General features: G+C 46.4%; 1 protein-coding gene across 1 annotated transcript; it reads left to right on the top strand.

The window, feature by feature from the left end:
* The first annotated feature begins 1,315 nt into the window (after positions 1-1,315).
* Oit3 (oncoprotein induced transcript 3) lies at positions 1,316-22,173 on the top strand. Its single transcript, XM_051153088.1, has 9 exons — positions 1,316-1,376; positions 4,087-4,461; positions 5,163-5,270; positions 10,183-10,305; positions 14,692-14,814; positions 16,057-16,217; positions 17,728-18,143; positions 20,357-20,456; positions 21,980-22,173. The coding sequence occupies exons 1-9, from the start codon at positions 1,316-1,318 to the stop codon at positions 22,151-22,153; spliced, it is 1,641 nt and encodes a 546-aa protein (XP_051009045.1). The 3' UTR covers positions 22,154-22,173.
* The last annotated feature ends 1,275 nt before the right edge of the window (positions 22,174-23,448 follow it).

The raw sequence follows: 23,448 nt of genomic DNA, 5'->3' as shown, positions 1-23,448 counted from the left end.
TGCAAACGGTGTTCTTAGAAGAAAGAAGCCACATTCATTGGGGAAAGTAAAGACCATAAAAACAAATGTAAGGGCTGCCTTCCCCACTAAAGGATTCTTTCCCCGGTTGCTAGAAATGTGGTTACCCTGAAAACAGACCCAGGCAAGAAGAAAATGTAGGAGTAAGTAAGAAAGCCTCCGGCTTTGGGGCTGTAAAAATTGGATTGGGAGAAAGGATTTCTTTTCCTCAGATCTGTTTAAAATAGTTAACAAACTTTTGGCCCACCCACTGATCTTCCCCTTGCATTGTCTTTTATTGTAATTGCTGGTTCTTAATGCCCACAGCCAAAATAAAGTACCAGAGACCTTCTAAACCCTACATCTGAAGTTACTACAACCAGGCCTGGTGATGTGTAGAGGCCCCACAGTTTCCCTCTTTGGTCAAAAGTAAAACTGCAGGCAATCTTAAACTTTCCAGACCTTTGTTAATTAGTGGGTAGTTCTAAATTTTAAGTCTCTGCCCCTATTTTAGTTTCAGAATTGGCGAAATAAGCAACCCCCTAACACCTGTGCTATGTGGGGAAGGAATGAAAACACGGTAACCCCAGGTATCACCTCAGGTTGGTCTCCTGAGGAAACTTGGAGACTGGAGACCAGAATAAGTCAAACCTAAGAACTTCTTCAAGAGAATAGCAGCTCCTCACAGACCCTTCGCTACCACACATGCGTGCGTGCGTGCGTGCGTGCGTGCGTGCGTGCGTGCGTGTGTGTGTGTGTGTGTGTGTGTGTGTGTTTGCACGTGCACGAGCTCCTGGACTATCAGACTGAGACATCTCCCCAATAACCAGTTCCAGCTACGTGGCTTATCCTGTCCTCCCCCTGAAGGAGGCTGCACAACGCCATGGCTGCAGCATCAGGAAGGCAGTTCCTAGAAGTCACAAAACAAGATTTTGACAGGGGAGGGGCTGTCCCTCAATGAGAGCTCCCCTCCAGATAAGATACTGAAGGCTCCATTACTGGCAATTCTTCAGCGGGGAAGAAAACAATAGCAGGATGAGGGATGGTTAGGGTGTTCTGGGTTGTGGTTTTTTCCCCCCTAAAGAAATGTATCTGTAAGCTAGCACAGAGCAGGGCCTCGATCTGGGTCAAGGCCAGCGCAGTGGACACTTCACCCCACTCATCCTTCCGCTGTTCTCTAAGGTCCCGGCGCTGATAGGGATTTTCTTCCTCGGAGCCCAGAAAGATTTTTTTTTTCCCCTACGTGCTTGAAAAAGGAACAAAGGAAAACTGTTGTTGTGAAGACTTCCATTTTGTTCCTGGCAGCTGGACCAGAAAGATGCCCCTGTTCCTGCTTCTCACCTGCCTCCTCACCACCGTCACCCCAGGGTCACCTATGGGTGAGTCTTGTGTCAAGAACTCGGCACCATGCACTTGGTTGTTGCTGTTTGATGCTGTGTAGTTAATGTTAAGGACCAGATGACAGAGCCTCAAATACAGCACTATGATTGTGGGGTCGGGGGTGGGGGAGTCACTCATCCTCCAAGGATGCAGGCCCAGGGGATTTGTGTTGCATGTTCCTCTACCCTCCTGCCTGAGTGTCCAGACCTCCCATGATCTTTTTGTTGCTAAAACCCTCCTATGAGCTACAATAGCTCTTGGAGTGCGTGTCAGAAGAAACTCTGATCTCTTCCTGGGGTCAATACTTCAGAGTTCCAACTTTAGAAATGGAACTGGTTCTTTTTTCTTTTGGAAATGAGATAGAGCTTTTCCTTCAACAAATAAAAGGGTCCAACTGTTCTGTCCCATAAAGGGTACAGAACAGGATGAAATAAGAATTAAATTTGACCTTTAAAAAATACAAGGACTTTTTGCACAGCCCAAACAACTCTTAAGCTGTTTCTCCTAGGCTTGGTATAAAACTGACCAGCAAGGATCTTTCTGGGTATCCCTGTGTATCTCAGTATGTGGCTGGCCTACATTTGGTTCTCTGCGGTAACTTGTGCCATGTTCTGACACCTTTAAGTATATACATAGGATAAGTTTGAAGCCGGGGAGTGGTAGCATAGTCTTTCATCCCAGGACTCGGGAGGCAGAAGCAGGTATCTCTATGAGTTCCAGGACAGCCGGGGCTACACAGAGAAGCTCTGCCTTGAAAAACAAAAACAAAACAACAACAAAAAGTTTTGAACCCTGAGGCAATACAAAAGCTACATGTAATGTGATATCCTGGATGGGATCCTGGGACAAGGGACGATGTAGATAAACACTGAGATGGTATGAATAACTATAGGCTTGAGTTAATAATATTCCAAATATTCCAGTGGTTCACTGATTGGCACACAAGGAAAAAGAGGAGGTGGGAAGTAAGAAGCAAGGGATGAGGAGCTTCTAGACACAGCAAAGGTCCAGAGGCCGCAAAGACTATGATCTGGACAATGTCAGGGCTCCCAGGTACACTACTAGCCTCCAGGATGACCAGATAGCGACGCAGATAGGTCTGCTCAAGGCCTATGGTTGGTCCTTATACAGGAGCCAAGATGCTCCTGAGTGTCCTGCTGAGCCCCTGAGCTTTCAAGCAGGAAGTGAGGCTTTGAGGGGGACACACAAAAGGTGGTTCTCTTTGAAGGCCTGACCCTTGAGGACTGCATGAGCTAATTAGGATCCATTTGTATAATGCCACATTCTTGGCTGCACAGTGAGACTAAAACTAGGATTTGACACAGAATGAGCATCATAAGAGGATGGAAGCATTTAATGTTAGAAAATATCCAGTGACTGTGTTTGTGTGACAGTCTATGTAGGACTGACTACACGACAGATGGTAGGTCAATTTCTCCTTTTCGTGCCACTCTTCCTCTACAGCAGGAAGGCAGCTGAACTCTTCAACAGGATAAGAAATGACATTTAGCTGTAAGGAAAACTTTAGAAATCATGGAACAGTCATTATGAGAGTTGCTGTCGATGCCATTAAAGATTGAATGTCTAACCATTTCTTGTAAAATCAGAGCCAGGGAGATGAGTGAAATATGTCTATGTATTTATAATCACCTGTGAAATGCTCTGGAAGGCTTCCTTGGCCGGAGAGCCACAGCCAGCGAGGCAGAGGCAATTTCCCTCTCCAAGAGAGGAGAGGATTTGAGGACATTTCCTCCTCTTCAGGGAACATTGGATTGCCAGCTAGCACTCAGCTGGGAGCACTGAAGGGCATTTTAAAGACTTTGGGAGGAACGCAACAGAATTTGACGAGAAGGTTGCCGTGCCATCTACAACTCTGCGAATGTCATTTCCAGAGAGCGCAGTGCCCTCATCAGTGCTTGCCTCAGACTGTCAAGTTATTGCCCCGCATCCACTTGCCAGCTTGCTGTGTATTTCAAAGCCACTGGCTGTGTGCCTTGGGCCTTTCGTCTTTCGGTGGAACGAGCTTTACACAGTCTTCATTCAGTCGAGCTTCATGCTGATGGAAGCTCTGACTATCAGTAACTCAAGGCTTTCCTTTTTTCTTTCTTAATTTCCAAAAATGGGGAGCTGACTGCGTTGTAACACGGTCTCTCCTGTGACTGGATAGCTGAGCTGCAGCATGCCTTTCCATAATCATCTGTTCTTATGTTTGTATCAAAATACACAGCTCCCCTTATACCCTTAAATGTGATCCACTTGGAATATCGTTTATTCACTCACTCACTCATTCATTCGTTCATTCATTCATTCATTCATTCTGGTGCTGGCTGGAACACGGGGCACTGCTCACCAGCCTCAGGTCGTAGCACCTCCAGGCATGGCATAGGCTGTTAATTCCAGCACTGAGGAGATGGAGACGGGGATATCTCTTGGGCTCACTGGCCAGGCAGTCTAGCTTAATCAATGAGCCCCAGGCCAGAGAGAGACTCTGTCTAACGAAAACAGAATGAATGGCCCCTAAGAAAGGACACCTGTGATTGACATTTAGTTATACACAGGCATGCATGCGTGTGTGTGTGTGTGTGTATACGTGCACAACAATCACACACACATTTTGCTTGGAAAATCAAAATGCAAGACTGAGGTGGCCGTAGCTGCTGGCATTGAGATATGAAACATCAGTGTCTCTGAGTTCCCTTTCGTTCCCAGCCCTAGATCCTTGCTCTGCCTATATCAGTCTGAACGAGCCCTGGAGGAACACTGACCACCACTTAGATGAGTCTCAGAACCAACCCCTGTGCGACAACCACATGGACGGGGAGTGGTACCGCTTCACAGGTATGGCAGGGGATGCCATGCCCACCTTCTGCATACCAGAAAACCACTGTGGGACCCATGCCCCTGTCTGGCTCAATGGCAGCCACCCCGTAGAAAGTGATGGCATCGTGCAACGCCAGGCCTGTGCCAGCTTCAAAGGGAACTGCTGTCTGTGGAACACCACAGTGGAGGTCAAGTCTTGCCCTGGAGGTTACTACGTCTACCGGCTGACCAAGCCCAGCGTCTGCTTCCACGCCTACTGTGGCCGTAAGTACCCTCCTGTGCTCTCTTCCCTCCCCAGCAAGGCCACAGATAGAGTTAAAGAGGAAGACACCATATAAACCCTGGCTATTGTGATGCATGTTTGTTTTCTGTTTATTCATTAAAGCATTATAAGATTAGAAATAATGGATGTTCAATTTCCTGAGTATGGAAGAGCCCTCTGTAATTTCCCTGTTGATAGACGGATCAATAGATGGACAGATAGATGCACAGATAGCCACATGGTAACTTTGTGCTTGCTTTTTAGAAGTGAGGCAACTTGATGCCAATAACGCTTTTAAGTGAATTGCTATGTCACTAATGCCATCAAAATTTGGAGACTATAAACACCCTTAATGGCAGAGCTCAAACCCAGGACCTCACAGAAGCTGGTGTTCCCTCCCAACTCAGAGAGTCCACAAGAGAGTATGGTCTAACCCTTAGTACCTAGCTCATATGATAGGGTTTTTTTCCCCCTTCTTTTTAATTTGCTGGAGTCCTCTATAGCTAAGAATTGGCTATGTGAACGGAAAGCTGCCCCTGAGCAGCTGGTCTTTCCCCATCGGGCGATAAGTTCCCTTTGCCACGAGAAACGTGAGAATGGTGTCTGGGAACTTGTAACCCATGCCTTCATTCATGAGACAGCTCAAAAGAGAGGGTCCTCCGAGCCTTGCCACTTGCAGAAAGTAACTGTTGTCCTTCCACAGATTTTTATGACATTTGTAATGAGGACTGCCACCCCATCTGCCTGGACACCACCGAGTGCGCATGCTCCCCGGGAACCTCACTGGGCCCAGATGGGCAGACTTGCTTTGGTAAGAACTAGTCACGAGGTAGAAATGAGCCCTCAGGGTGGAAGAGACAAATGGGGGGCGGGGAGGGGCGGAGGGCTTGAGGGGGCGGAGGTCCGCTGCCATCACTTGTGAATCTCTAAGCATTTGCACTTGAGCTTGCCTTTGTGGGTTGCAACGAAAAACACAGGACAAGCTCACGGTGTGAGCAGGGACGGTCTGGAACCACACTGTCTGCTCTAGCAGCTGCTGGTCCCTTGTGGTTATGAAGCCATTGAAGAGTGGCCACTGTGCCTGAGGATCTGATTTTTAATTTAACTTTTAATATAAAAACTGGCTTCTGATCCAGCTATTGGCAAACCAAAAATGCCTGGGACAACTGGAATGACTAAATTTTGTCTGTTCTTACTAATTGTAAATACAGAATAAACGTTTCTGGTGAAAGTTGGCATCCATTAAGGTGTGGTGCATTCTGTAAAACTCTAGCCCTGAGGAGGCTGAGGTAGGAAAATGGTAAGTTCGAGACCACCCTGGGCAGCATAGACAAGATTCTATTTCAAAAGCCCAGACAATTTGGCATCCAAATTGATATGTGCGATAAAGTCATTTCAAAGTAAGCTCCAAAAACTTGTTTTATTTTCTTATGTGTGTTTTCTTCAGGCCAACATTAAAGTGGAAATATATGTTTCTTTATTGACCTTTTCTATTTATTGATTTATTAGCTTTTTGAGACAAGGTTTCTCTGTGTAGCCTTGGCTGTCCTGAACTCGCTTTGTAGACCAGGCTGGTCTCGAACTCACAGCGATCTGCCTCCCTGAGTTCTGGGATCAAAGATATGTGCCACCATACCCAACTATTATTACTTTTTTTTTTTGCATCAAAGACAGTGTGCTGTCACACCTACTTCTTCTTGACGCTTTTGCTTAGACATCTTTGACTATCAAAAGCCCCAAGTTCCTACCTAAGTGCCATAGGCTTCAGAGAGATGATTGTAGGCAGGCTTCTGTATGTATGAGCACATGTCAGTTTTAGTTTATATCTAGTTTTCATATGAAATAAACAACCCTAAACCTTTTGTTACATTTGTTTACTGTGTGTTGCCAGGTCAAGGACAAATTGCGGGAGTTGGTTCTCTTCCCACCACATGGGTCCCAGGATTAAACGTCGAGGGATGAAGCTTGGCAGCAAATGCCTTTACCCACTGAGCAAGCCTAACAGTGTTATTTATTTTAAATTAGCTTTTTCAGGCAGAGGGAAAGGAGTAAGAAAATAACAAAGCAGGTACACATGTACCCAGATGCAACTGTAGTTTAAAATTGTTTCCATTTTTTTAAAGTGAAAATAGAATCTGATATTCAGGCTAAGCAAGCAGTCTCCCCAACTGTAGCATCCTCTGCCACACTCTGGGGGAGGCTGCTGCTGGGACATCAGCCAGTTTCCACCCTGCCCTGTCTCTATGTTTCAGTGTTGCTGTGTGGATGAACAACACTGTACCATACAGAATTGTTTTACCTGTGCTTAGGGTTAACATACAACTGATACCTCACTCCATGTGGGGCATTTTTCTCTAGGGTGTACACATGCAGATGGGATTGCCAGTGCTCAAGATGCCTACACTAGCTGTAGCTAACAGCCCCAAGTCATGGTAGCCTAAATAAGTAGAAGTTAATTTCTCCCTCACATCAAAAAAAAAAAAAAAAAAAGAGTCAGTCCCAAGGGTAGCAGACCAGGCTTGTAATGGAGGTCCACAGCTGCTGCAAGGAGGCTGCTGGCCTCCTGCCCTCCCTGGTGCGAAGAGCAGAGTGATGGTCAGGGCCCAGTTACTCTCCTGTGGTGGCACACAGAGCCAGGCATGGTGGCACACAGCTGGGACCACAGCACTTGGGAGGTGGAAAAGGAAGGTCAGGAATACATGGCCAGCCTCTTCTGCACAGAACATTCTAGGCCAGCCTGGGCTGCATGAGATTCTCATCTTATTTACTGCTGTTTTGGGTTTTTGGTGGTGGTGGTGCTTGTTAGTTGACTACTGCAAGCTCTAAAAGTTGGCTCCTTTTCAGTTCTACCTTATTCAGTTCGTTTGTTCTTTTTCTTTCTTTCTTTTCTTTTTTTTTCCTAGTTAGAAAAGCAAATGCTTGTACAGATTTCTGATTTACTCTTTTACCACCAGTTCAAAGCCTCCAGATTTTGCCTACCCTCTTCCATTGTAAGGTGTCTGCAGTGTTTTATATCACACCCTTGTCCAGCATTTGGAGTTTTCTGTGGCTCTCCAGCCCTCCCACCTCCTCCAAGGATGCACTACTCCAGAGCAGCTCTACTCCAAGTTTGTCTGTAGACGGTCAAGCCCAATGGCGCATCAGCTTCTCAGCTCCGGATCGACAGCCAGAGCGGGAAGTGCAAATCTGTGCTTCCGTCATTGCAGTGCGCTGGTCCAGGGTTCCGCTGTCTGTATGTGTATCCCTCTATCCCTCTGTCCTCCTGCAGGGAGCCTTCTATGTGCTACTTTTGGCAGAGTTCTACTGTCAGTTTTGCTGACATGTGTAATCAGTCCCTCTCGTTACTTTAATGAAAGAGCGGGTACTCAGTAGGTTATGAAGAAAAGTTTAGCTCACAATTCAAAGAGGTTCAGGGCATGTTGCCAACACTGGCTCAGCTCCAGAGAAGACCTGGTAGAAGATTGGATACCAGGAACACAAGCAAAGACAGGAAAGCAGTGAGAGCAGGGACCCCAAAAGGAGCCGTGCCCCGACTATCCCAGTAGCCCGGCCACTTAAAGACCCATCACATGATAACATCACACTGGAAACCAAACTTCCAACACATGAACCTTAGGGTTTGCTTAGACCATACCCAAGCCCTAGGTATCTGGATGTAAACGGAGTTCCACCTGGCTCATCTCCTTTCCTGGCTCCAAAGCCATCTTCTGATACCCCAGGAGTGTTTAAGCTCCAGCCGTTGGTTCACCACATCCTGTATCCAGGTCCTTCCTGGGAACAAAGACAAACTTTACTTTTCCTCTGTAGAGGGAGAGAGACAGACATGTATTATCTAATGTTCTTTTTACAACAAGAATCAATACATAACTCATCAGATTTTGGTTGGTTGGTTGGTTGGCTGTTTTTTGCTTTTGTTTTTTGGTTTTTTGTTTGTTTATTTGTTTAAGGCAAGGTTTCTCTGTGTAATAACCCTGGCTGTCCTAGACTCTCTTTGTAGCCCAGGCTGGCCTCGAACTCACAGAGATCCACCCGCTTCTACCTTTGCCTCTCGGGTGCTGGAATTAAAGGCGTGCGCCATCATGCCTGGCCTTTATCAGATATTTTAAAGACTAAAAACTATTTCTTAAATATAATGTGAGAATATTTTATTTTTTTAAAACAGGACCACACTATGTAGCTCTGGCTGGTCTGGAACTCACTATGTAGACAAGGCTGGCCTCCAACTGTCAGAGATATGCTTGCCTCTGCCTCCTGGGTGCTGGGATGAGACTTTTCCACTTATTTTATGGTTGTGAGCCTAGCCTTTAACGGCTGAGCCATCTCTCCAGCCCGACTTTTCCACTTATTAAAGTCGATTTTTGTGGGTGCTTTGTCATGCGATAACAGAAAACTATCTCAAACAGTATTTTGATAGACATTTTCTTCTGCCCATAAGCTCCTTCTGAGCTTTAAAAGAAAATATAATTTGCCGGCAGTGGTGGCACACGCCTTTAATCCCAGCACTTGGGAGGCAGAGGCAGGTGGATCACTGTGAGTTTGAGGCCAGCCTGGTCTACAAAGTGAGTCCAGGACAGCCAAGGCTACACAGAGAGACCCTGTTTTGAAAAGCAAAAAAAAGAAGAAGAAGAAGAAAAGAAAAAGAAAAAAGAAAGAAAAGAAAATATTATTTATAGCCTTACATTTAACAATTTTTCGTGACTTATTAGAGAAAGAGGAACTCACAAAAACAAACAAGTGTATCCAACATTGTCCCCGACCCGCGGGTTCAGTTATTCGGGGTCTCGAAGGGGGTCGCGGCCTGTGAAGGAAGAATGGGCGAGAGAGAAGGCACGACTCAAGAAAGTATGTCTTATCAAGAGTCCTTTACTGAAAGCAGGTGTATGATTTTTAAAGTGTGCTTCAGGAAGGGCGGGGGAAGGAGGGAGAGCAGTGGGAAAGTACAGAATCTTCCGGGGTAGGAACCCCTGGGACAATGTGTGGGGCGGGGGGAGGAGACAGGTGGCCCCGCGGTCTTTTCCCAGAGACCACAGCACGTCAGATGTTCATGTACCGTGACTTCTGAGAAAGGCTACAAAGCCACGGTACACTGAGTGTTCCTTTTCTCAGGGCCAAGTTCCCTCTCCTGGGGCCAAGCACGATGTTTGCGGTTTGTCCGTTGCCAGGCAAAATGTTTGATAAGTTCTTTTTGTATAGGCTGGCTGGAAAGGGTCAGTTGGAGTTCAACGCAACCAGGGTCTCTTAGCTCAGCCAGGGTCTCTCGGCTCCCAACACAACATACAAAAAAAAGCCTCATTCCCCCCATAGTCTTGTTACATTATGTGTTTGTTGTGTATGCGTGTCCACGTGCAATGCCGTGCATGTGGAGGTCACAGGGCAACTACCAGATGTTGCTTCTCATCTCCCACCAGTGGTGTCCCACTCAAGCTCAGGATGTCAAGTTCAGCAGGGAGCACCTTTACCTGCTGAGCCGTCTTGACAGCTTTATAGTTCTACCCTAAACAGTAGGAACTCAAACATACTCAGGCACCTTCTGCTTGCCAATGGACAATCAGACAGAAGACAGACAAACAAAAACGGCTGGGTTAGGAGACCAGGTCCTAGACGTGAATATGCTGGCTAGTGCGTGGTGGGGGGATGGGGCTGTCTGACAGCATCTGTCCAGGACCTTGGGGCAGCGTGGGGTTGCTTAGCAATGTGGCAGTGATGTGGTTTCCCTTCCACAGATGAGAACGAGTGTGAGCAGGACAATGGTGGTTGCAGTGAGATCTGTGTAAACCTCAAAAACTCACACCGCTGTGCGTGTGGGGTCGGCCGTGTGCTCAGCAGCGATGGGAAGACTTGCGAAGGTGAGGCTGGGTGAGGAAGGCAGGCAAAGCCAGCATCCTCCAAAGGGAGCCACTGCCTTACTCTTTGACATTTGGGAAGCTGCCTTGGTGGTAGAGGAAAATAACAGTTTGTCAGGGTAATAAAATGACTACAGGGCTTCACGGGCATGGAGGGCACTTAAGCGGTGGACAGAATTCAAACTTGAAGAGGAAGGGGTTTTTGCGAGAAGTAGGACGCTGTGGGGGAAACCAAAGTGGAGTAACAGCCACTTTCTCAAACTTAAATGTGCCCAGAAATCCCATAGGATCTTGTTAAGGCTCATATGCTGACTGATCATCTGGGGTCAGGCTGAGGTAGCTATGCTGCTAAAAAAAAAAAAGTCTAGGTGCCCCATCCTGCTGGAAAGAAACGGAGCTCCCACCCAAACCCCACCAGGCCCCTTGCTGATGGGGAAGTCGGCTTCAGCAGGCTGGGATGGGGTCTCAGGACTTAGAGTTTAACAATTCCATGGGTGATTCCTATTGGCTTAGAAATTTGAAAAAACACTGGGGTGGTGGTAGTGCATGCTCTTAACACTAGCATTCCTGAGGCAGAGGCTGGAGGATCTCTGTGAGTTTGAGGCCATCGTGGCCTACAGAGCGAGTTCCAGGACAGCCAAGGGCTATACGGAGAAACCCTCTCTCAAAAAAAGCAAAACCAAAAAAAAAAAAAAAAAAAAAAAAAAAAAAAAAAAAAAAAAAAAGAAAAGAAAAGAGAAAGAAAGAAAACATGAGAAATTTCTTTTACATTGAGTTGTTTTTCCTTTGTTTTGGGGGAGATTAATATATTTTTGGAGATAAAGTTATCTGCTTAAATTTTCTAGGCTTATTTTTATTTTATTTATGTGTATGGGCATTTTGCCTGCATGGGCACACATGTAGGCCGATGTCTACAGGGGTTAGAAGAGGGTGTTGAATCTCCTGGAGCTGGAGTTACAGATAGTTGTCAGCCACCATGTGGGTGCTGGGAATGAAACCCAAGTCTTCTGGAAATGTAGCTAGTGCTCTTAACCACTGAGCCACTCCCTAAGCCCACAACAGAGATACTGTGTACATGGCTTAGTAACCAAAAACTTACTGATGTATTTCAAGGAACTGAAATGAAACTATCAACTGTTCCTCTATGACTTTTTAACTGATACAACGTTTCACACAATTGTGGATAATGATTCAATGACCTGCTACTGTTTTGTGGGACTCAGGTCATGTGTTTACGGCAGCTAAAAGTGACATCATCTGTGCTTTCACAAATCTGAGTTGCACTGGCGGTCCTGCTGAGTGTGCCACGGGGAGGTTATGGCATAGCTGCTGTCACTTACAGAGGACATACGATTGTCCTTCAGGACCACTGAACTTGTGTGTTAATAGAGCTATAATCTATATATGAGAATTCACTTTATTCCTGTCACATTCAAAATAATAAAGCACCATCCCAGAGAGAAAAATTATGAGTAGTAGCCTACCAAGTTTGCATTATTAATTCAGAGAACATTAACTGGAGTATTAAATTGCTGTCCTTAGAACAAGGCTAAATTATTTTGAATTTTATTGAATAACGATATGTCTGGGATCCTCCCTAAATCTTAATAATTTTGTATAGTGATTTCTGCATATTTGAATATTAATAAAATATTTCATGAAGAACATTTGTAATTATTCATGAGCACATTACTGAGACTATTATAGTTAGTACTCATATAATCTTAAAACTTAACAACCATAACCAAAAAATATTTGGCAAACTATAAAAATTTTATGTGTCTATATGAGCAATACCTTAGGAATACTGTTTCTATTTATAACATTTAACTTTTATTGAAAGGCTAAATGTATTTGTTTCTTTAGTGTGGCTTATTAAATGGTTATAGCTTTTTAAAAATTAATTATACTTTTAAATTTTAAGTAAATTTTAATGGTTTACTACATAAATATGAAAATACAGAAGAATAAAAGAAAAATGTAAATGACCTTCAGTCTCTGTTGCGAGGTATTTCCGCCCTGAACGTGCCATTCCACTGTCCTGAGGGGCTTAAATCCTTTAAGGCAAATTGAATTTTCTTTTTCTTTTTCTTTTTTCTTTCTTTTTTTTTTTTTTTTTTTTTGTCTATGTTTTGCATTTTCAGACTTGAAAATGCCCAGTGTAATTCGTTATGGTTAACTCCTTCATCTTATAAATATTGAAATTACAGCTTAGAGAAATAAAATGATTTAAGCAAGGTCATTTTGAGGGTGGAGGGCAGCGGAGTGCTTGCTGAGCATGGAGGGCCCCAGCACAAAAGAGAAGTCTTCTTTTAGAAGGAAAAAACCATGAATGTTGATTTTTTAATACCTTTTTTTTTTTTCTTTGAGACAGTGTCTCAATATGTACCCTCCGCTGGCCTGGAGCTTGATATGTAGGTAAGATTGGCCTAGAACTCACAGAGATTTATCTGCCTCTGCCTCCAAAGTGCTGGGATTAAAGGTGTGCACCACCCCGCCCAGTCATTTTAACACTTCATAGCATAGTAGCATATTTTATATTTTCTTCCACCTTGTTATCTATAGTCTTAACTATTTCAAAAATCCACAAATTGCTTAAATCCTTTTAAATATATATGGATTGTCTAGGGATGGCGAGATGGCTCAGCAGGTAAAGGCACTTGCTGCCAAACCTAACGGCCTGAGTTTGATCCCTGGAACCCACATGCTAGAGGGAGAGAGCTGACTCCCACATGTTGTCCCTTGACCTCCACACACACTGTGGCTTTGCTATACACACACATACATGTGCGCACACATGCAAGCATGCACAGGCATACATTGTGGCTTTCCCATACACAGTTGCACAGATGCACACACCACACGCACGTGCGCGCACACACTATATAAATATTATAAATCGATTCTAAACAGATAACAAAGATTAATTCCTTGTAGTCACTTGCATTTCCCAAGCACTGATTTATACATCCAAGTTAACTTACTGATGATCCACTAGCGTGTTTTTATTAGCACCCTTAGGAATCAGCTTCTGTCTCTGCCCAAGCAGATGAAGTCATTTTGGTGATTAAGATTCTGGTCATTGACATGCTGGGGCAGGGGTAGAACCTGGGACCTTGGGAATGGTAGGCCAACCCTCTATGGCTGAGCTATGTCTCCAGCCCCCAAGCCTACCCAAGACCTTTTCTATCCAGTGCTGTTATTCCTAGAGGGTCTAGGAGAGGATCCAATGATCTGGTCACACTGCAGCCACTCTAACCTACCCAGCCGGTCCAGAAGAACTTTTACTCAGTCTCTTTTCATCCATCAATTAGCCTATAACATTTTAACTTATATGTATAGATTAAATGTTAGAACTGTTAAGAAATGGCTTTTGGGTCTTAACTCATAATATTTATGATCTCACTCTACTTATGAGAAAAAAATCAGAAAAACATGAGAAAAAAATTGAAAGACACGCTACAAAATTCCTGGAGAACCTCAGTAAGTGTTGCTGTGGGTAGAGGATGATTCTTGGCTCTCATAACAATCAATGAACATTTTGTAGATTTGCCTCATGTGTCAGTTACCACATCAGACCACAGGGATTGTGTCATGAATCAAGAAGAGCAGGGATAAAGATAGAACAGATAGAGCAGAGATTGAGGGAATGTCTAGCCAATGCCTGACCCAACCCAAGACCCACCCCATGGGAGAGAGCCAACCTCTGACACTATTAATGACATTCTGTTATGCTTGCAGTTGGGAGCCTACCATAGCAGTCCTCTGAGAGGCTCCACCCAGTAGCAGTTTGAAACAGATGCTGAGACTCACAGCCAAATATTGGGTGAAGCATAGGGAGTCTTGTGGGAAAATGGGGTGGGGAACCTAGAGGTGACAGGAGCTCCCCATGAAAATCAACAGAGCCAACTAACAAGGGCCCAGAAGGGCTTGCTGAGACTGAAGCACCAACCAAGGACCATGCATGGACTGGACCTAGGCCTCCTACACAGATGTAGCCAATGGGCAGCTTAGACTTCATGTGGGTCTTCTTGTAAGCGGGAGGGGCCCTGATATGGACTCTGCTGCCTGCTTTTTGCTCACTCTCTCCCATCCCCAACCCCCATGGGACTGCTTTGCCAGGCCACAGGAGAAGAGGGTGAACTCAGTCCTGATGGGGTGGATGAGAAAGGGGCTTCCCCTTTTCTGAAGAATAGGGGAGGAGGGACTGGGAGGAGAAGGGGGGATGGGGCTATGACTAGGATGTAAAGTGAATAAGGAAGGAAGGAAGAAAGGAAGAAATCAATCAATCAATCAATCAATCGATCGATCATCTCTGGTGATTGATGCTGGGCCCCCTTTAGAAGATGGTCACATAACGAGCCTCACGTTTGTCAGTTCCCTCTGCAGACACCGAAGGATGCCACAACAACAATGGCGGCTGCAGCCATTTCTGCCTTGGGTCTGAGAAGGGCTATCAGTGTGAGTGTCCCCGGGGCCTAGTGCTATCTGAAGATAACCACACTTGCCAAGGTAGGGCAAGGTTTGTGCCCCCTTCTGACTCACACGCCCTCCTCCTTGCCACCGTTGTCTTCTCTCTCCCAGACTGTAAGATTCCTATCTTTCAGAACTCTGACCTTCTGAGCACCATGTACCCCCTGAGTCATCATTCAGGAATCTTTTAACAGAGAACACCCCCCACCCTCCCATCCCTACTCCCTTGCACCCCCCTCCCCCCGCCAGGGTGTGATGCCTCACACCTGGGAGGTGGAGGCCAGAACCCTTCCTAAGAGTAAGGCCAACCACAGCTACACAGTGAGACCTGGTGTCAGAAGCAGGCAGGAGTGAAAAAAGTCTCTTTAAAAAGAAAGGAAAAAAAAAAAAAAAAGGTCAGGAACAGCTAACTTTCTTTTGCTGTTTGCCTCTGGGTTGCTCTCTGATTCCTACAGCCAACAGGAGCAATGCTACCCAATTTAGAAGTACTGACCCAGTCCTCAGTCAACAGTTCCATGGGGCCAGACCTAGCTTGAATGATGCTGAGTGATGGGTTCTTCCCCACCCACAGGGTCCTGAGGACTGCTCTCTAGTTCTTAGTGGCTGGGATATTAATCCCATCACCCAAGCCAGCAGACACTGACTGACTGAGCGCCAACTTCTCACTCCTCTGTCTGCCTCACTGCTGAGATTGGTGTTCACAGGTGGGACCTGGCTGTATCTGCAGGGTCAGAGAAAACAAGCATAGATACGCCACAAAAAAGCAACCTCATTTTAAGGTTAAAGTGAAATCTGTAGTCTGAGTTTATTTCGTAGCTCAAGGACAATTTGGAAGGCTTCCCAAGTCGGGCAGCACTGGTTATTACCTGTTTAATGGGGCAGTAAAATGGTCCAAACAAAGCGGTTCTGTTGTGCCGCTTCAACGTGTGTCAGCAGTGCCCTTCCTGGGCTGCCAGTAAATTCTGTTGGCACCAACACTCATCGTTAGGGGTGTCTCACTTTATGGAGTTAAGCCAGCCTCACTTTGGACAGGCGTTTGGTTAGCGGACGCCTAATCACACTATTTCCTGTTCAAAGGAAATGTGTGATGGGTAGAGCATCACTGAGCATAATGTGGAGAGTTAGAGATGCTGGCTGTACTCATCGACTTGATTCGAGCCTTTCCTGAAGGAAAGAAGAAAAAGTACAGGTGGCATAGAGGAGAAAGTGTCCCCCAGAAGCCGTCCTTAGCCTCTCCCCCAAGCCATGTTTCCTGTTCTAACAGAATCCCTTTTCACACAGTCCCCGTGTTGTGCAAGTCCAGCGCCATTGAAGTGAGTGTCCCCAGGGAGCTGGTCGGAGGCCTGGAGCTCTTCCTGACCAACACTTCCTGCCGAGGAGTGTCCAACGGCACCCATGTCAACATCGTCTTTTCCCTCAAGACCTGTGGCACCGTGGTTGAGGTGGGTTCCCTGGTGGATAATACTTGGTGGGATGGTCAAAGCTACTCAGGAAGGGAGCTGACAGAGGGCGTATGGTGTGGCTTGTGTCAGTGAGATAGGTTCATACCAAAGAACTGAGCTCAGAACAACTTCCGCCCTGCGCCATGGTCGTGGAACCACGAGGTATGGCATGAGTAACTTTGCCACCCCTGTTCACTCACAGCCCTGAGATACCTGTATGTGAGGTATTTTCCCTTATCAGCCCCAGTGGTACCAAGAGGCAGGATACACCCTCCGTGTCCCTTATCTGGGGACTAAAGGTGATATGACTACAGGGCTGGTGGTTCATTTGTGACAGGCGGATGAAGCCAGACATTGATGCAGGCTGAGGTAAAAAGGTTTATGTTTTCCTTTTCCCACTGTATTCGTACCCTCAGAGTGGAGTATGAAATAAGATCCTGCCCGTTTGAAAGCACACAGCAGCCCTGAGATGACAACACATAAAATGTAACTAAGGTCTGGGCTGTCCGACACGTGACAGGGCTCTAGGAGTCCACGAAAGGAACGTGTGGCTTGGATGTGGGTAGAACTGTAACTCACACAAGCAAAGGGGCAAAGAACCTTTTTGATGAGGAAACGCAGGAACAGCAGTCCACACTAAGGTGGATGGGCAGTGTAGCTTGCCCTGCTAGGAGTCCTCACCAGAAAATGAAACTAGAAAGGACATAGGGGTAGAGAGTGCTTCCAAAGGCCTGGCTTGTGTGCTAGGGAGGGAAGCAGGTTTGAGTCCACAAATACTGGATTAAGCTGGTAGCTATGATCCCACAGTGGGCAAGATGGAGGATGCGCGGAGGACCGCATACAGGTCAGTGTAGAGCCCTTTGTGGTCATATGTTTATGAGTGCTGAGAAATGAATCAGAGGGCTAATTACTTTGGGTGAGATTTGAGGTAGCTATGGAGGAACAGGGGTTCCCCATTTAGGCAAGCTGTGTGGACGGTTTCTATAGATAGCCTCATGGAATAGCCCCATAACCCGCTGGTACCACTCTCTGATGGTAGGGTAGAAACAGGCCGCGGGTAAACCGCTGAAAGCCCTCTGCACTAACGCGGGTGCAGATTCGGGATGGATGGGGGTTAGGCCAGCTGCAGCGGCATCCCAAGTCTGGACTTCCTGCCATATTGTCCTCTTAATGCTGGAGTTTGCCGTTAGCTGATCATCTCCCAGATTAGTTCTCATGACTACTGCACCATAGGGATGCCTGGGCTGGCCAAGCAGTAGCCAAGCCAGCATGCGGGTTTAGCAGTCAGCCCGTCCTACTAACCAACACAGAGAAAGGGCTTTGGCAGTTTAAGGCTAATTTAGGCCAGTCCCGACAACATAAACAGCCTCCATCTTAAAACGCACACAAACTCAAAGTTCCTCAGGCTTAGGGAACTAAATCTGTGATGTTTGGCAGATTAGGTGTTTGGAAGATGTTAAGGCGAGGAGAGAGGTAACTAGAAACAAACCTCACCATCTCTCTGGTACAGGTGGTGAATGACAAAATCGTGGCCAGCAACCTCGTGACGGGTCTGCCCAAGCAGACCCCTGGGAGCAGCGGGGACATCATCATTAGGACGAGCAAACTGCTGATCCCCGTGACCTGCGAGTTCCCACGCCTGTACACCATCTCCGAAGGATACGTGCCCAACCTGCGCAACGCCCCACTGGAAATCAGGAGCCGAAACCACGGCATCTTCCCCTTCACGCTGGAGATCTTCAAGGACCACGAGTTCGAGGAGCCGTACCGTGAGTCTCTGCCCACGCTTAAGCTTCGCGACTCACTTTACTTTGGCATCGAGCCGCAGGTGCACGTGACCGGCCTGGAGAGCCTGGTGGAGAGCTGCTTTGCCACGCCCACTGCCAAGATGGATGAGATCCTCAAGTACTACCTCATCCAAGATGGGTAAGCACAGCGCTGGCCACTGCCTCCCTGTTTTGTTTGTTTGTTTGTTTTGGGTGTGTGTGTGTGTATGTATGTGTGTGTGATATTTACATGTCTATAATTATTTATTTTGGATGCACTGGTGTTTTGCCTGCATGTATGTTGTGGGAGGGGGGGGTGGGGGGAGCATTGAATCCACCGCAACTGTATTTACAAACAGTTATGAGCTGCCATGTGGATGCTAGGGATTGAACCTGGGTCCTCTGAAAGAGCAGCCAGTGCTCATAACTGCTGAGCCATCTCTCCAGCCTCCCCACCTCCAAAATCAGAGTTGAGGTACAATTAAATTTGATCATTAAACACAGTGAATAGTTTTTCACTTGAAATGCCTGTGGAATGCCTAAGAAGTTCAGTGGGCTGCTAGGAATGTGTTACGGTCTCCCATATCAGACCAGAACCACAAGGGACACAGAATTACCCACATGTCACTCAGAGTAGGATCCAGTAGCTTGCTCTGATGGGCAAGTTCTGTGTCAGGAGTCACCGCAGAGTAGGGAGGGTGTTGGAACAGCTTGTGTGGACTCCACTTTCAAGAAGTGTGATAGCCAGGGCTAGGAAAATGGCTCAGTGGGTAAAGTGTATACTGCAAGGCATTGAGTTCAGATTCCTAGCACCCAGGTGCCCACTGCACCTGGGTAAAGCAGTCTACCTAATCTATGAATTCCAGGTTCAGTGAGAGACCCTGCCTCAAAAAATAAGGAGGACAGCAATTAAGGTAGACACCTGGCGTTGAGCTCTCACCACACACACGTACATGTGTATACCCACATGTGCGTGTGCATACACCCACGTGAACATAAACGTACATCCCACGTGCATACACATAGAAATAAGAATAAGAAGTGAATTTTGTAGTGTTGGGGAAAGAAGAAATTCTTGCTAGCTTCTAGAGGAAAAAAAATATGGAGCTTCCTATGGCATTGCCCAAAAGTCCTGGATCGGAATTTGTTGGTGTGCGGTGGTGTCAGTAAACCTAACTGCTGCCCAGTTCATAAGAAGATCTCTTTCCTCCTTAGCCTAACTGGCATCTGGGACATAGCTCAGGTGGTCCGGCGCTCCAGCCTCCTAGCTGGGGGAAGGGTGTGCCATCACACAACATTCCTTGGGTTCCTCCCTTGTTGGTCCAGTTTCCTTGGAAGCTTCTAATTTGCTTCTGCTTCTTGCTTTTCTCTCGCCACAGCTCCCATCTCACATGTCTTGAGCAGTGGTTTTGCGTCCTTAATGCCGTGAGGTCAGCTTGGAGGCTGTCTCTTCCCTTTGCTGGGTGGGGATGAGTCAGCTGCTGCCTCACTGCTGGGAACCCTGCTGATACGTCTGTTATCAGTCCCTGCTGAGGGACTGTCACCTTCTGTTCAGATAGTTCAAAGAAGCTGTGTTGTTTCTTCCTTAGCACGTGTAAAAGAGAAAAATGTATCTGTGTGTGTGCACATGCGTGTAGATGCACGTGTGCATGAAGATTTTTTTAAATGAGTTTGAGTGGGACAGATCACACGAAGATGGTCCTTAGTTTCTCAGGGGAAAATACATTAATGTCTCAAACTGTGGCCTCGGCAACTCAGTTAGTGTGTCCTTCCCCCGGTTTACTATGACAGGAAACTCATAGTAATGTGCCAAACTGAATGTAGATTAAGACCCCAGACTCTGAGAAGTGGCAGCTTGCTGTTACATTTAGGAGAAGAGAAATGAAGCCATTCGAGGCCACTCATCACCCAAGAAGATTAAATGTGTGTGCACAGATGGCTCACTCACCTTTGTCCTCCCTCTGGGGGATTGTGTCTCTTATACGTCCAGGAAATAGGTGTTAAATCAAGGAAGCCGTCTCAGACAACTCAGAGTCCTACGGTATGTCACCGATGGAAAGGCAACCTTACTGACTTGGTTGCTTCAAATATTTGGAGCCTTTAACCAAGCAGGGAGCACTGTGCTTGCTCTCTGAGGCTCCATGCATGAAGGCTGGGCTGGGCCAGCCATCATACTGAGCCCTTACTTAATGAGGTCTGAAAGATGCCTGTGCCAGGAGGAGATGCCACTCACCCTTTATTCTCACAAGGCTGGCGTGCAGCCCAGCACACTTCATCCGCCCTGCCTCTGCTTGGGCCAAACGCCTTGGCTGGGAGTGTTTTCGACCTCTGTGGAAGCAATCAGGTCTGACACGCTGTCTGTCCCAATTTTAGCTGTGTTTCGGATGACTCCGTGAAGCAGTATTCCTCCCGGGACCACCTAGCAAAGCACTTCCAGGTCCCTGTCTTCAAGTTTGTGGGCAAAGATCACAAGGTAAGATGAACCCCTTTTCTCACAGCCCCATGCCTGAGCCTTCCTTTCTCATTGTCCGGGTGTGTTGACATGCTAAGAGCCTGTGGTTAGTTAGCCTCCACAGTGACCCCTGGGAAGATAGAGTCAAACTGGCCATCAAGAAACTCAATGTTTATACATGTTACAATTGCCCGCCCCGCCCCGCCCCGACATGAATGACTGTACACAGAGAATATTATAGGACTACAGTTTGAAATCCCTGTGGATAGCTTAGGGTGAAAAGCCAGTGTTGCCATCAGTTCAGAAAGGGGCTAGGGCAGGAACCTCATAGAAAGACAGCAAAGGAAGGGGAAGCAACAGAACTCAGAATGACAATTGGAGGACACAACTGCATGGAGAATGTTCTCCGTGGGATGTATGGGAAGCTACGGGAAGTGAACAGCAACATTATACATTGAGGGTTTTTTTTTTTTTTTAAAGTAAGTTACCTTCTAGTGTACCACAATCATTAACTCAGCATGTAATTTTGTCTAGATACATTTTTGGCGATTTCACAGAAATAGTTTGTTAGGTATGTTTTAGAACATAGTTTTTTGTTTTGTTTTGTTTTTTGTTTTTGTTTTTGTTTTGTTTTGTTTAAAGATTTATTTTGTATACCTGCATATACACCTGCATGCCAGAAGAGGACACCAGATCTCATTGTAGATGGTTGTAAGCCATCATGTGATTGCTGGGAATTGAACTCAGGACTTTTGGAAGAGCAGCCAGTGCTCTTAACCTCTGAGCCATCTCTCCAGTCCTAGAGCATAGTTTTAAGAGAGGAAAAGAGGGCCCTAAATAAGTATAACTGGGGGCTGGGGGTGGGGTGGGTGGGTTACAGTGGATCAACTTCATGTAACATTGAGCAGTCCTTAAAGTTCTGAACATGAGAAAAACAGGTGTGAACAAAGTGTCATAACAGCACTCGTATACATGGGTCAAGATGGTAAGAGGCTGTCCCAAGAGGCTGGAGGTGACTAGAGCAAGCTTTTGCTGCTGTTGGCAGCATTGAAACACAATCCAAGCAAAGCTTAACAGGGCAGCCTTCTTTTCCACGTTACTCTAAGTGTCCTCTCCAGTCGTCTCGTTGTTCCAGAACTCCAGCCGAGTGGCTGACCCTGGCCTAGAAGAACCTTCTGGAAAGGACTTCCTTACAACAGAAATTCTTGGCCCCAGTGCTACTCCCAGCCCAGGGACTAAAATGCTAATGTCAGGGGACACTGTTTCCCTAAGGTCTCTTCAGTGTATCAAAGTTATGGGTCTAGGTTTTAAGGTCACCCACATGACTCTGTTCCAACTTGGCTACATTTCAAAATGCGTGGACTGGGCGGTTTCCTTACCCTAAGCCTTGAGTTCCTGTCCATAAATACACGAATGTCATTGTTACCTCAAATTGTTGCTGCTGTGGCTGAGATAGTGACATGCGTGGGACTGTACGTGGCTCTCACCTGTCACCTACAGTGCCAGTTGGCACCACTGTTTTATCATTGTCACCATTGTTCCAGGAGGTATTTCTACACTGCCGGGTCCTTGTGTGTGGAGTGCTGGATGAACGCTCCCGCTGTGCCCAGGGGTGTCACCGGCGAGTGCGTCGAGGGGTGGGTGAAGACGAGGACACTGCTGGGCTGCAGAGCCAGACGCTGACGGGCGGCCCCATCACCATTGACTGGGAGGACTAGTCCCTGCTTCCGGCTGCCTTCTTCTCCTGAACACCTTCCTGTGTCCTGTGAGAGCACCAGAGAACTTCCTCGGACACCTGGCTCCTTTAAGTCATATACTGTGAGTTTAGACAACTGCCCCTCCATGAAAGGACTGGCTGGCTGGTTTCGTCCCTGGGATGGTACAAATACAGCTGTGCGGACCCGTGTGGCCTCCGTGGGCCTCAGTTTACGGATCCAAAGAACTATGCTGTCGTCATGGAAGGGCACTTCCTTCATTTCCTCCATTTCTTTCTTACAATAAAATACCTCATCTATGGTGTAATAGGGCTACTAAACTGAGGAGCTGAGGATAACATCTCAAGCTAGAAAACTAAAATAATTAATTACTAAAAGTATAACCTACGCCAGGCATGGTGGTGCACGCCTTTAATCCCAGCACTCGGGAGGCAGAGGTAGGCGGATCACTGTGAGTTCCAGGCCAGCTTGGTCTATAAAGTGAGTCCAGGACAGCCAAGGCTACACAGAGAGACCGTGTGAAACCACCCCCGAAAAAAGTATAACCTATAATCCCCTAAGTATATAATGTCCTGAAATTCCAACCCCAATACAGAATATTTAAAGGAGAATTGAAAGTTTATCTGTAAAATTGTGTGTAAGAGAAAATATAACAGGTTGAATATTGCATAGCAATATTTTTTTTTTTTTTTGAGACAGGATTTCTCTGTGTAGCCTTGGCTGTCCTGGACTTGCTTGGTAGACCAGGCTGGCCTCGAACTCATAGAGATCCACCTGCCTCTGCTTCGCAAGTGCTGAAATTAAAGGTGCATGCCACCGTGCCTGGCTGCATAGTAATTTTTAATGTTTTCATGTTGCCTTGGCTGAAATGTTTTCACCTAAAAATAAATGTATAAGGTGCTTAAGAGCACTGGTTGTGGGACTGGAGAGATGGCTCAGAGTTTAAGAGCATTGGTTGCTCTTGCAGAGGATCTGGGGTTTGATTCCCAGGGCCCCCCCCCCCCCCGTGGTGGCTCACGACTGTCTGTAACTCCAGTTCTGGGAATCCAATGGCCACTTCTGACCTCTTCAGGCCAGACATACATGTGGTATATAGGCATGCATACAAGCAAAACACTCATACATATAAATTAAATTAAATTTAAAAATTATCAGCATGCATGTAAGTGGTGCAATGGCTGTACTATAGGCAAAAGTAAATTTTAGTCCCATATGCCCTAAATATTGGTATTCTGTGCCCTCAGTTAGTTAAGACAATAGGAAAAGGCATAAAATTATATCAAACTCTTACTTTGCAG

Source organism: Acomys russatus, chromosome 11 (genome assembly GCF_903995435.1).
Source record: "Acomys russatus chromosome 11, mAcoRus1.1, whole genome shotgun sequence".
NCBI classification, from domain to species: Eukaryota; Metazoa; Chordata; class Mammalia; order Rodentia; family Muridae; genus Acomys; species Acomys russatus.
The sequence above is the reverse complement of the archived record's forward strand: the minus strand, read 5'-3'. Positions and strand labels throughout refer to the sequence as shown.

What these genes read in the sequence shown, in the direction of transcription:
- Oit3 (XM_051153088.1), top strand. Translation starts at nt 1,316, where the DNA reads ATGCCCCTGTTCCTGCTTCTCACCTGCCTCCTCACCACCGTCACCCCA. An exon ending in AGATGGGCAGACTTGCTTTG is followed by an intron (nt 5,271 to 10,182) that starts GTAAGAACTAGT and finishes TCCCTTCCACAG; the next exon opens with ATGAGAACGAGTGTGAGCAG. An exon ending in AGATAACCACACTTGCCAAG is followed by an intron (nt 14,815 to 16,056) that starts GTAGGGCAAGGT and finishes CTTTTCACACAG; the next exon opens with TCCCCGTGTTGTGCAAGTCC.